Source organism: Akebia trifoliata, chromosome 12, assembly GCF_017979445.1.
Source record: "Akebia trifoliata isolate Shusen 1 chromosome 12, ASM1797944v1, whole genome shotgun sequence".
In the NCBI taxonomy this organism is placed as follows: domain Eukaryota; kingdom Viridiplantae; phylum Streptophyta; class Magnoliopsida; order Ranunculales; family Lardizabalaceae; genus Akebia; species Akebia trifoliata.
In genome coordinates this window covers 12,297,686-12,310,775 of record NC_141386.1, presented here as the reverse complement: position 1 = coordinate 12,310,775, position 13,090 = coordinate 12,297,686, and the positions used below count along the sequence as shown (strand labels likewise).

The 13,090-nt window shown below is 36.3% G+C and overlaps 1 protein-coding gene across 2 annotated transcripts; it reads left to right on the top strand.

Annotated features, from left to right (window-relative positions):
- The first annotated feature begins 3,205 nt into the window (after positions 1-3,205).
- On the top strand, positions 3,206-6,079 carry LOC147388905 (myb family transcription factor EFM-like). Of its 2 annotated transcripts, none has more exons than XM_086418637.1 (4): positions 3,206-3,507; positions 3,765-4,382; positions 4,503-4,576; positions 5,432-6,079. In XM_086418637.1, exons 1-4 carry the CDS (start codon positions 3,318-3,320, stop codon positions 5,891-5,893), a joined length of 1,344 nt encoding a protein of 447 aa, XP_086274763.1. In that variant the 5' UTR covers positions 3,206-3,317; the 3' UTR covers positions 5,894-6,079. The 2 variants fall into 2 exon arrangements, with proteins under 2 accessions (XP_086274763.1, XP_086274762.1); XM_086418636.1 differs by having other exon boundaries at positions 3,207-3,507; positions 4,500-4,576.
- Positions 6,080-13,090: the final 7,011 nt, after the last annotated feature.

Here is a 13,090-nt window from a genome sequence, read left to right as displayed (position 1 = left end):
TTGAAGTCTTAACTCCTTACCTAACATCCATGCCCCAATTATATCTCAAAAAACACCTAGAAATTCTTCAAAAACTCTCAGAAATCGATAACAAATTAGAAAAATATAGATCTAAGAAGGAGGTACTTTGTCTTGGAGATCTGAAGCGAATTCGGTGATAAAATAAAGCGATGAGTGTTGTACGAAGAACTGTTCTACCAGATCCGAGGGAACAAAACCGTTGCGTTCGTAAAGGTAAATATTTCTTATTTTTTAGTAGTTTAGTTTTTTAGCAATGTAGTCTTCTTGGAAAAAAGTAAAGACTGGTGTTTGCTGGGTGGGGTTGGTGCCTAACACCTTCTAACCCCGTAACGTGATCCCTGGACCCGTATTTTCTTTAGTAGATTATTATTATTTACCTTTTAGAGTCAATGTTCGGTTTCTAGACCGTAATAACTAGGTGGTGACTCCTAAACCTCAAAAATCAAAAGCAGATCCGCACACCCCGCGAATCGAGGGCTCTTTCAATAGGCTAGACTCTCTCCATTAGTGACAGAAGGAGCAAATTTTTAATTTTGTATTCTACTTCTTATCCTTTCATGTTTCTCTATGATTATTGGATTCTCTTCAAGGTTTTATCCAACTCTAATGGATTAAAGCTCTAGATGAATCAATACACTATTTTGCTTAACTTAGATGTTTTATACTTAAATTAGATTAAAATAAAACATACTTAATCTAGATAATTGGTAGTAGGGGCTTTACACATTAGTGAGTGAAAGAGCTCTAACTATTGAATTATTCAACCTTCATGCTATATCTTCTAACCCAATGAGCTCACACCAAGCCCTTGGAGTTAAGTTAAAATAAGGATAGAACATAAATGTGATTTTAATTGCTAGTCCTAGGTTACTCTAATCACTAATGGTATAAACATTTTAATTTCTATGGGAAGGACAACGACAGACTTACCATCATGGATCCTCCGATGTTTAGGCTGTGATACAGACAATCTTAAGATAGTTAAAGGAGCTTCGAAGTGTGCTAAATGTTAAGTCCCTCCCAAACGTTGTTGAAATGAGCTGTGTTGATGCTTTGTAGATTCTGATTCGTGGTGTTTGCAAGAGAAAATTAATTCAGATTCATTGGAGGCTTCCCCCAGATGGGTGGCTCAAACTAAATATCGATGGGGCATCTAGAGGAAACCCAAGCTTAGCTATTCTAAGGGGTGGAGATGATTCTTTTCTTTAACCTGGGTGTTGGTTTTTTGGCGTGGGCTCTAACACTAGGTAGAATTTCGTTCCCTTCTAGTAGCTCTCAAGAGCTTTAACCTCTCTTGTGCTACCGTCATCATTGAGTCTGATTCGTTCCTATTGGTTAAGGCCCTTCAAGTAAGAGTGATTCCTTGGCGATTAGAAACTTGGCTTCATCGAATAAGGACAGCTCTGTCGTTAATAACGTGGGAAGTGAAACATGCCTAAAGAGAGAGGAATTTTACCGCTGATTCACTTGCAAATTTTGCTGTTCAAACATCAGATTCATTTCTTTTTCATGATATTGGTAGCTTACCTTTTGTTGTTTAAAAGATTTTTTGGGGTGATAAAATGGGTCTCCTAATGTCAAAATTGTAAATTAGGGCCGAGGCTCTTGTATTGATTCCTTTATTAATACAACGTTTGCTCATTTAGCAAAAAAATAAATAAATAATAATTAATGTGTAGCCTTCAATTTCTTAATTTACATGTAATATTGAACACGTGCTCACCTTCAATTTCTTTATTGTGGATTTGTGTCTATTTACAATGTTTTGTTCTTTATACTTATATCAATAGACTCGGTGAAGTATTTCAACATACTTGATATAACTTTTGAGTAAAATAATGGGAGTGTAAGAATGATTTTTGTTGAATATGATGGTAGTAACTTGGGGCCAAGGAATCTGCTCTTTCTATGGTCTCAAGTTCAAATCCCACTACCTATAAAAAACCTTGGTGGCCACGCATCGCTCCACGTAGTGGGGTATAGCCTGAGTGCGGGTCGTAGGGACTAGTCTGGTGCGCGCAAGCTGGCCCGGATACCCTTCGTTATGAATATATATATATGATGGGTTGACTAGACACTTGAAAGGGGTCAATTGAACATTTATTAAGGATGTGAAAATGGTTTTCTACTCATAAAAAAACTTTTAAACGTATAAAGAATACATACATGCATGAATCATTCATGTCATAGGTATGGGCAAATTCTAGTAGTCTAACAAAATAAAGAAAATATGAAGAAAAATGCTTTTTTGACAAATAGAATGAGGGAACTTACTATTTTTTTTTGTTTGGGAATGAATTTGAAATCATGTTTGGAAGCAGTGATTTTTTGCATCGATAGCTAACCTGACGTAATCCTCCTCACTTATCCAGGCTTAGATCAGCAATAGTATAAAAGAAGAGAGCTGCTATTGCCACACCAATTTTTATTAATGCCATGCCAATTCCTTAGTAAATCATCAAAGAATTGCACACAGTTGGTGTGGCATTACTAAAAGTTGGTGGGGGCAATAGTAACTCTCTAAAAGAAACACCATACAAACCGAGTACCCCTAGCCGTAGGCCAACTAAATCAAAGGAAGTTGAATTGACTTGGTTGAGTAGTCTTGAATTGAGTCAACGAGTTATGAAACCGTCATCTGATGAAGTCAATCGCAGAATTGAGTCAACGAATTGTGAAACCATGCTATATGCCTAAACGGTACAATGTTATGCCTGATCATCTACCTATACTTGTAATTATACATTTGATAATGCAAGTTTATAAAGGACAAAAAATATTGAAATATCTCAAATATAAAGCAGTCCATTAAATAAAATGATTTATTTAATGAAGAAAGAGATTCACTATTAATGGGTTCAAATTTTAAAATTTTGAAGTGGGTGTTAACAAACAAAGAAGAAAAGTTGGACAAGAAGAAGAAGAAGAATCATCTTTTCTAATTGTAATTTGAGTTCGTACAAAGACGACTCCAAAGGTTCTAAAATCAGGCTCTAAGCACATGATCCTCTCTGTGTCACCATCCTTGATTCCTTCACTCACAGGCCCCCAACAGCTTTTTCCCTTTAATTGTTCTTTGCAAGAAGTTACCATCCCTTTGCTTTATCTTCTACTTTTCCTTTTCATCTCTCTAAACACTACTTTATTCCGCCATCGAATTCACCCCTAAAAAGAAGACTATCCTCCTTGTGTTCACAAACAACATTCTCTCTCTCTTTGCCTATTCTCTTGGCCATGAAACATTAAGAAGAAGAAGAAAGATTGCTGACAAAAAGATATAGAATTCGACATAAACAATGGGTTCTCCTTCCGAACTAAACAAAGACTGCAAGCCACACACCTATTCAATGCCTCTAAAGTCATTTGGAGATCTACCTGATCAGACCCAAAAGCTAGAAGAGTTTCTCACTCGTCTCGAAGAAGAATGGCTCAAAATCGAGGCATTCAAGCGTGAGCTACCCCTTTGCATGCAACTTCTCACTAATGGTATCTTACCTCTTACAGAATCTCAATTTATATAGTATTAATAGTTTACATGCTTCTGTGTAAGGTGTAAAAATATCCAATGGAATCAATGTCACAACCATGGGCATATTATCCATTAAAGCTTCACAATCATTTAGAGTTTACTTAGAGAGATAATAGAACCTACCTATAAATTATCATTAAACTAAAATTACTAAGATGAAATAGTCTCTAATTTATCTAAATTATATATTATCATGTTCTTATTTCTTTTTCAGCAATGGAGGCTTCTAGACAGCAGCTACAGACCTACAAAGCAAACCAAGGGCCAAGACCAGTACTCGAAGAATTTATACCTCTCAAAAACCCAAACTTTGAAGGATCAGAGAAAGCATCATGCATCTCCGAGAAGGCAAGTTGGATGATATCGGCACAGTTGTGGAGCCAAGCAAACGATGGAAGCAAGCAACAAACAACAATGGGGTCTCCAGAAGGAGCCGATCCAAGTTTTGGCCTTAGTCCTAAGCTTGCTTTAGATGATAAGAAAAGAAATGGAGGAGCTTTCCTTCCATTCTCGAAAGAAAGGAACACATGTTCTAGTCCTACCCTACGAGTTCTTCCGGATTTAGCTCTTTCTTCGGCTGAGAAAGAAATCGAGGATAAGAAATGCATAGAATTGGATAATGTGATATCTTGTTCAAGGATAGAGAATTCTAACAAGGGTGGCAATGGAGAGATAATCGTAGAGCAAGGGAAGGGAGGAGGGAATCAGGCAGAAGTGCAGGTGATGGCGGCGACAAACATGCAGCAGACTCAAAGGAAAGCAAGGAGGTGCTGGTCGCCAGATTTGCACCGGCAGTTCGTGAATGCTCTTCAAATGTTGGGTGGTTCTCAAGGTAATCCAGGATCAAAGAAATTACGTAAATTAACTAACAGCTATAAAAAAAAAAAAAGCTGATTATGATTGTTGTTAAAGAAAATTGATTATTTTTATTTCACCATTTTGGAAACAGTAGCCACCCCAAAACAAATCAGGGAGCTGATGAAGGTTGATGGTTTGACAAATGATGAAGTCAAGAGCCATTTACAGGTCTCTCTCTCTCTCTCTCTCTCTCTCTCTCTCTCACACACACACACACACACACACACACACACACACACATGCAGAAATTCATGAAGTTAAGCCATGAATATTGCTCCAATTCACATCTCACAGAGCCTACCTAACGTAACGTTTGGAACTCATTCCAAGGACACACCCATCATTATATTCCCCCCAAAGAGCTTTGGTTTATGAAGCTATCATTTGGTGGTGACTTAGTTATATGCTTTTTAGAGAAGCAAAAAAGCTATGAATGGAGAAAAATCAGATGCTACTCAGAGAATGCTATTTTTCTTTTTTTGCTTGTTTTGTGTATCCCCACTCTTTGTGTGAGATAAATGTACCACCCCATCGGAAAGTCCAACGTTTAACAGGTTAAGTCAAGGGTCAACCAGATCCAGGGGGGTGACCCCAAAGAATTCATTGCTTTGAAGGATTTCAAACACTTGACCTACCTTTCACGAGGAGCTTATTAACGCTCGCTTGCTACTAGGCCTTGGGGTTATTGCTATTGTTGTTTACTAAAGATAATGTTCAAAAATAAAGCGTAGGCCCCCTTCTAACAAACGCCCTTGTCACACAACCGTAAATCAAATGCCTTGGGACACGCAAGAAAAATGATCTACGTTCTGTGATGGGGGCGTCATATTATAATGGTTAAAAAAAAAACAGTAGTTCCCCCAAATTGCAATTGCACTTTCTCCAAATCACCAATTTTGCAACCATCATTCCCAAATAAGGCCAAATAGGTGCACTTAATGACACCATGACTAACAGTAGACACAATCCACCTACATTAATTAGACTAATATGTTCTTAATTTTTTCCCCTTTTTTTCTTCAGAAATATAGACTCCACACACGAAGACCAAGTCCTAGCCCACAATCAGCAGGAACAGCAACACAACAGCTTGTAGTCTTGGGTAGCATCTGGATCCCACCAGAGTACGCAACAGCAGCTGCGGCGCACAGTACCTCCCCTGCAATCTACGCCGCACATCCTCCCTCCGTCGCTTCACCACACTACTGTGGGGGGTCACCTGTATTACAAGAATTTTATACTGCGCCACCTCACCAGTTCCACCACCCCTACCACCTCTACAAGAACTCCTCTAACACACACAGCTCGCCAGAATCTGACGTCAGAGGTGGCGGTGACCGCTCGGAGAGCATTGAAGATGGGAAGTCAGATAACAGTAGTGGGAGAGGAGATAGTAGTGAGAACGGAGGAGAGAAAAGAGGGTTGGCTTTGCTGCGAAACGAAGGAGACAAGAGTAACGGAACTGAGATCATACTCAAGGTCTAGGGTATATGGTTAGGTCTAGGGTTAGGGTTAGTTTTTATTTTTATTTTTTTTTTAATTTCCTTTTTTTTTCGTTCTTTTCCTTTTCTCTTTTGTTCTTTATGTATGTTTTCTTATTGACACAGTGGAAAGGGCAAGCAAGAGTGACTGTGTCTTTTTTATTTTTCTTCAAAATTGAAGATTGCATTATATCGTTTTGGCGTTTTGCTAAAGGACATATTGACTGTTGATCTTATTGGATAATAACGGAAATATCCAGTTATTATCTATTAAAAGGACGAGTATGAACTTTTTAGTCGAAAAGTACGATTCTCATCTAAAGTTGTAAAATTAATAGGTATTTTAGAAATACCACCCTGTAAAATTGGTGATATTAGGCTCAACCCTTTGCAAATGTAATATTAGGTTTACTCGCTTGACCATAAGCCAATGTTGCTTTTTCGATGATTTAACAATGAAATTTGTATCTTTTCCAAATTTTGATTTACTATTTAAGAAAGAACAAAATTTCAGCATTAAATTATCAAGAAAATGCAATGTTGACTCATGGTTAAGGGGAGTAAACTTAATAATATCACCAATTTTATAAGGGGTGTTTCTAAAATACCCAAAATTAATTCTTATATATTTATAAATTTGTAGTATTTCTTTGATGAGTCTAGATCGTATGCTCCAACGGTAGAGGATTGAAACCCTTCTCTCACACACCAATATACTCCTCGTAAGTTATAATCCAAGGATTTAGTGCCTAGAATGTCTCTTTTCAAAAATTTCCTTAGATTACAGATGTGACATGCATTCGCTTGTGGGAGGAGATATGCACTCTTCTTTGATCATCATACCTTTTTGAGAGTTTCGAGTTACATAACATGACTCGATTGTGTTTCAAAGGGACTCGGCTCAAAAACTCAATGGAACCAACTCATCAAATCAGTGAAGTCAGGTCAAAATTGTGAAGTCAATAAAAACTTGAGAGATTTACTCGACAAGCCTAACTGTTATATTTTTATTACAAAACTCCCTTGGAGTTTTGACAATTGCAAGAGAACCATACTTTATTACGTTTGCTACCCAACAAACCTTCTAGTGGATCCCCATCATAAAATTTAAATTGATGGGGGTTAATTTGTTATTTAATATACCTTGGAGTGGATCCTAATCACATCAATTTTTGGCATCCAAAAACATTATCTAATGTTAAAGGACAAAATTCTAAGAATTCTGAAAAAATAATTGAACAAAAAGTTAATTTTCATCGTTGAATTTTAGTTTTAAATTTGGGAGTTTGTAGCCATCCATTTTTCAACACCTTCGATCAAAGCTCAAAAAGGATTATTTTTTGAATTTTTTCTTTTGAATATGAATTTTTCCATGAAATCTAGAAGATTGGTGTTAGATTGCCAATTTGATAATCCATATAGGCCCAACGACCCTTAGTAAGATTTAAAATCTTACTAAATTAGTCATGTTAGCCTAAATCATAAAGTAAGGTTTGTTTAGGTAACAAACTTGATAAAGTAAGGGAGTTTTTGTAATAAAGTTGCAACAGATAGGTTGCTTAGGGCTGGCAACGGGTTGGTTTGAACATGTACTCGATCCAATCCGAACGGATTAATGAATATGTGAACCGAATCTGATCCAATCCTAACACATGCCTTATTTTCAAATGATCAAATTTCAAAAAAATTTAAAAATATAAAATCATATAAAATTTTAAAAAATCTACTTTCCAACTACAAATATTGAGGGAAACCAAAAAGACTAAATGTTTTATTTATGTGTATTTATATGAATTAAGAATATATAAAAAATTATTAAAATATGTTTGGATCGGAATTTTTTTTTGAAACAAATTGGGGTAACTCTGAATACGATCCAAAAATCCAAATTTTCATTTTTTCTTTTTCAGATCTAGTGGGTTCAGACATTGGGTATATTTCAGATCATTCCTAGCCCATGGGTTGCCCAATAAATCTCTCTAAAAACTTTGCCAAGTAAGTTTTCCATGTGTAATATTTATTTGAAAAACATTTTCTTTACTAACTTAGTAAAGATTTGAAGCCTTACTAAGGGTCCTTTTGCTCAAATGGATTACTACATCAGCAATCAAATACCACAACCCTCTAAGTTTCATTAAAAAACTCATTCATATAAAATAAATAAATAAAACCTATTTATTTTGAGCTTGACCCAATATTTTAAAAAAGTATGGCTTCCAAACTTCCACATAACTCCCAAACTTAAAGTTAAAATTCAACAATGAAAAATAATTTTATTTTTTCAAAGTTCATAGAATTTTTTACTCTACAACCCTAAAGACTCGAATCATATTCTTTGGATGCCACAAGGTGAACCAAGGAACCTTAGTAAGGGTGAAATCCTTATTAACTTTTTTTTTAATATCGTGGGTATCCCCACCCTTTGGGTGGGACTAATGTTGTAGTTACAAGAACCGCCCTCTTGAAAAGTCCTTCGTGCAGCAAGTTGAGTCAAGGGACAACCAGATCCTAGAGGGTGGCCCCAAGAAATTCATAGCTTAATGGGGTTTCGAACACTTGACCTATGCTTCCTAAGGAGTTTATCAAGGCTTGGCTTGCCACTAGGCCAACTGCTTGGGGTTGAAATCCCTACTAACGTAGTAAGGCACTACTACAGAAAACACTTTAGACAGTATCCTACTTTTTTAAATAGACATCTCTTTTTATAAAAATAGATATTTGAATTTTTGGGTACCAATAGCATTTATTATAGACATCGAACTTGAATGAAAATTATGACTTTATAATTAAAAGTTGGGGTGCCAATAATATAAATATAAAATAGGATTGACCAAATGAAATAAAACTCGATCACCTGCCTCGTCTACATCTCTCTCCCTCTCTCTTTTTATTGCTCCCTCGTCTCGACTAAACTGCCCTTCTCGACAAAACCCTAAATCTCTCTCGTCTCTCTCTCCACTCTCCACAAACACTTGATATCCTCTCTCATCTCTCCACCATAGACTTGTCAAATCTCTTCTTTTTTCCATCAACTTCTTTAGAGAACCAAATCTCTTGGGGATTTCATGAAAAAGATTATGGATCGGAACCTATCGGATGTTCATTGGTTCATTTTCGATGACGAGGATTGTTGGGTTTGGTGATATAAAATAACCATTCTTTTATTTCTTAAGGTTAATGGATTTTGTCCAAGAGGTTTTTAGGTAATGTCATTTCATTAGTTTATGAGAAATAAAAGGAGTTCCAAGAAGGTAGTTATTGTCCATAAAAAAGATTTCTTTAAAAATGATTTTTCTTCTGTTAAAGAGTGTGAGAAAACATTGAGTTTTTATGCGAGTAGTTTTCTTCTCTTGTAAAATCTAGATGCTTAAAGTTCTTGAAAGTGATCTTCACATTGTAGTCACAAGCTGGTGACAACGAGAGTGAGATCGATTTCTTGTTTAGGTTCTTACTAAAGTTGGGTATAGAGATTTTGTGGGTTTCACTAGAAAGTTAGAGATAAGTATAAACCTCCATTCTTGTAATTTCTTTCTTGAGTAGTAGATTTTTAATTGCCGATTTTTTCGTGGATGTAACCCCACTGTGGATGAACGATGTATATCTTGTATTGTGGTTGTGTTAATTTTTCCACTCTCTTTATTACTTTCATTTGCTTTGCAACACATTTCTTAGGATTTGGTTGTTGAAATTGATTACTTTGGTATTATAAGGGATTAATTTCAATAATCAGGTTTTCATGTGTGGCTTGAGATCTAGCCACAAAAAGTGATATCAAAGCGTCCGGGTTGTGTATGCAAGGTGTTTTATAAATTGCTTATAAGATTTCTTTTGCAAGAAAGATGACAAGCATTTGATTTGAGGTAGAGAAATTTGATGGGAAAATTTATTTTGAATTGTGGAAAATAAATATGCATGACTCATTAATTCAACAAGGACAACACAAGACTTTGTATGGGAAAGACAAGAAGCCGAAAATAATGAGCGGAGATGATTGAAAATAACTTGATTTGAAGGTGTGCAACTATTCATTTGTGTTTAGCAAATGAGATGTTATTCAATAATGCTAGGGAGAAAATGTCAAAAGACTTATGGATGAAGTTAGAAGGCTTGTATCAAATCAAGTCTCTAACAAATCGAATTTTCTTGAAGAAAAAATTATATTCCATGAAAATGAAGGAAGACACAAAGATCTCAGAGCACCTAAATGAGTTTAACAACATTATTTGTCAACTTGAAAGTATTGGTATGAGGATGTAAACGGAGGATAAGGCGGTGACTTTGTTATGCACATTGTCGGAGTCTTATGATAATTTGGTCACTACTTTGAGCTATACCAAAGAAGATGCTCTTAACTTGGATGTGGTCTCTACTACATTACTTTTCGATGAGCTTCGAAGGAAAGCATCCTTGGAAAGCTTGGGAGAACCGGATATGGAAGTTCACATGTCAAAAAGCAAATCAAAGCATCAATCAAAATTTAAAGGTCATTTTGGCAAGAAAAGTCGTTGGTATTATGGAAAAATGGAACACATAAAAAGGGATTGTTGAAAAAGAAAGGAATCGGGTAAAAAATCAAGTTCCAACAAAGAAATGGGTAACGAGAAACAAAATATCAAAGAAAAGAAAAAAGTCAATCAAATTAAAGATTCTACATCCAAGTTTATGGAAGATGAAGTGTTTATGGCTCGAAAAAATCTCATGTTCCAACAAAATTGGATTCTTGATAGTGGTGCTACTAATCAGATGTACCCCATCAATCTTGGTTTAAATCATATGAACCATGTGAAGGTAGTTCAGTTTTGATGGGAAACAACTCAACTAGCAAAATTATTGGAGTTGGCATGGTAAGGTTGAGAATGTTTGGTAGGATGGTAAGAACACTTAAAGGTGTTAGACATTTGTCGGATTTAAAAAAGAGTTTGATATCTATTTCTAAACTAGACTCGGGTGGCTACAAATTCATCAAGCAAGGTCGAGTTCTCTTGATCACCAAAGGAGCATTGATTTTCATAAAGGGTATTCGAGTTGGAAACTTGTACAAGTTAGTTGGAGTTGCAAACATGGTGGTAAAAAATAATAACTTTCCGTTATGGTTATGGCATCGAAGGCTAGGTCACATAAGTGAAGAAGGCATAGTGCGATTGATAAAGGTTGGAACCAAGATGAATTTAGTGGATATGCTAATGAAAACGATTCAAGTAGAGAAGTTGAGAATGAGCTCGACTTTTTTAGGTTTCAAACCAATGTAAGTTTGGTTGTTTGGCAATGGCATGTAAGTGATCTTCTATCAAGGTGAAGATTGTTGGGTTTGGTGATATAAAATCACCATTCTTTTGTTTTTTAAAGTTAATGGATTTTGTCTAAGGGTATTTTGGGTTATGTCATTTCTATAGTTTATGAGAAACAAAAAGGGTTCCTAGATGGTAGTTATTGTCTATAAAAAGGATTTATTTAAAAGGGGGTTTTCTCTTTTTTAAAGAGTAAGAAAATATTGAGTCTCTATGTGAGTAGTTTTCTTCTCTTATAAAATCTAGATGCTCAAGGTTCTTGAGGGTAATCTTCACATTGTAGTCATAATCATGTGATAATGGGAGTGAGATCAATTTCTTGTTTGGATTCTTACTAAAGTTAAGAGTAAAGATTTGGTAGGTTTCACCAGAGAGTTTGAGGTAAGTATAAACCTCCATTCTTGTAATTTCTTCATTAAGTAGTAGATTTCTACTTGCTGATTTGCCTATGGATGTAATCCCATTGTAGGTGAACCACGTATATCTAGTGTTGTGGTTTGCTCATTTCTCTATTTTCTTTATTACTTGCATTTGATTTGAAACATGTTTCTTAGGCTTTGGTTGTTGGAATTGATTACTTTGGTGTTAGAAGGGATTAATTTTCAATAATCAGATTTCCGTGTATGGCTTGAGATCTTTGTGGAGGATTTAGCAAAGATGCTTTTGAAGTACTATCATGAGTGTAGACACCCCAATTTGAACGTGGCCTATTCGAAAGGGCCCAAAAATACCAATTTTCCAAATAAATGGGCCAACGGGCTTTAAGGGCCCAAGTCATTGAAAAGTGACATTTTGATCCAACCAAGGCCCCTAAGACCTCCTAATGGTTTGGGGGGCCCACCAAGAGGACTCGGCCTACCCTCCGCTTTCCCAATATTCGCCGCTCCGCTTCCAAAACCAAAAACGCCAAATTTTAGATAAAGTTCACCAACGGGCCTAAAAAGCCTGATTTGCCAACAGGTGGCATTTTGGTTAATTCAATAATTTCAAAATCTAAAAAAAAATGGATAAAACTAAAAATGTGAGACTTGGGACACGTATCACTTTCTCTACCTTCACCGCTCCGTTCCCGAATCCAATTACCCTAAGCCCACAAACCCTTAAACACTCAAAAATACCTTTCTCACTCCCCCCTAACCTCAATCCCATATCACCTAAAATCTAAAACTAACCTATACCCAAAAAACCCATTCCAAGATAACTCACAACCAATTCCTAAAACCCAAAATCATTTCATTACCCAAGCCCAATGCCCCTAAGCCTAAGCCCATATCCAATTCATATCTAACCCACAATCCTAACCCATAAACCACAACTTACATCAACCAATCACTCTTTTATCATCAAAAGGTGACACATGTCATCACCCCCTCTATTCTCCCTTATCAAACCACCCAGTCCATCACTTTTCTCCAAAAAATTAACTACCCACATCACCTTTTCTCTAAAAAATCTCATCAACCCACACCCTCCTATAATCTACCCTCATTACTCCCTATAAACTTTCATTCTCTCAAATCAAACACCATCAACCCATACCCCCCTAACCTACCCTCATAATTTCCTAACCCCTATTCTCTCAAATCAAACACCTCCAACCCACACCTCCCCCTAACCTACCATCATCATACCTCTTCCTAATCTACCATCATCATTTCCTATAAACCCATTTCTACAACCTAAAACTACACCCATCCTCTCAAATCAAACACTCAATCTCTCCTATCAATTAAATATAAATCCCTAATCTCCACACATCTTGCCACATGTCACCATCTCCCTCACTCTCCCAACCACCCTCTTACACCCTCTATTCTTTTAAATCAAACACCACTCAATCAATCAACCACCCTCTTAAACACCCATTAGCTCACCTCACCAAACACTCCACCCAAATAGTTTGGGTAATATCC

Coding starts and splice junctions, on each gene's coding strand:
- LOC147388905 (XM_086418636.1), top strand. CDS start 3,318: ATGGGTTCTCCTTCCGAACTAAACAAAGACTGCAAGCCACACACCTAT. Junction 3,508..3,764: donor CATGCAACTTCTCACTAATG/GTATCTTACCTC, acceptor TTTCTTTTTCAG/CAATGGAGGCTTCTAGACAG. Junction 4,577..5,431: donor AAGTCAAGAGCCATTTACAG/GTCTCTCTCTCT, acceptor TTTTTTCTTCAG/AAATATAGACTCCACACACG.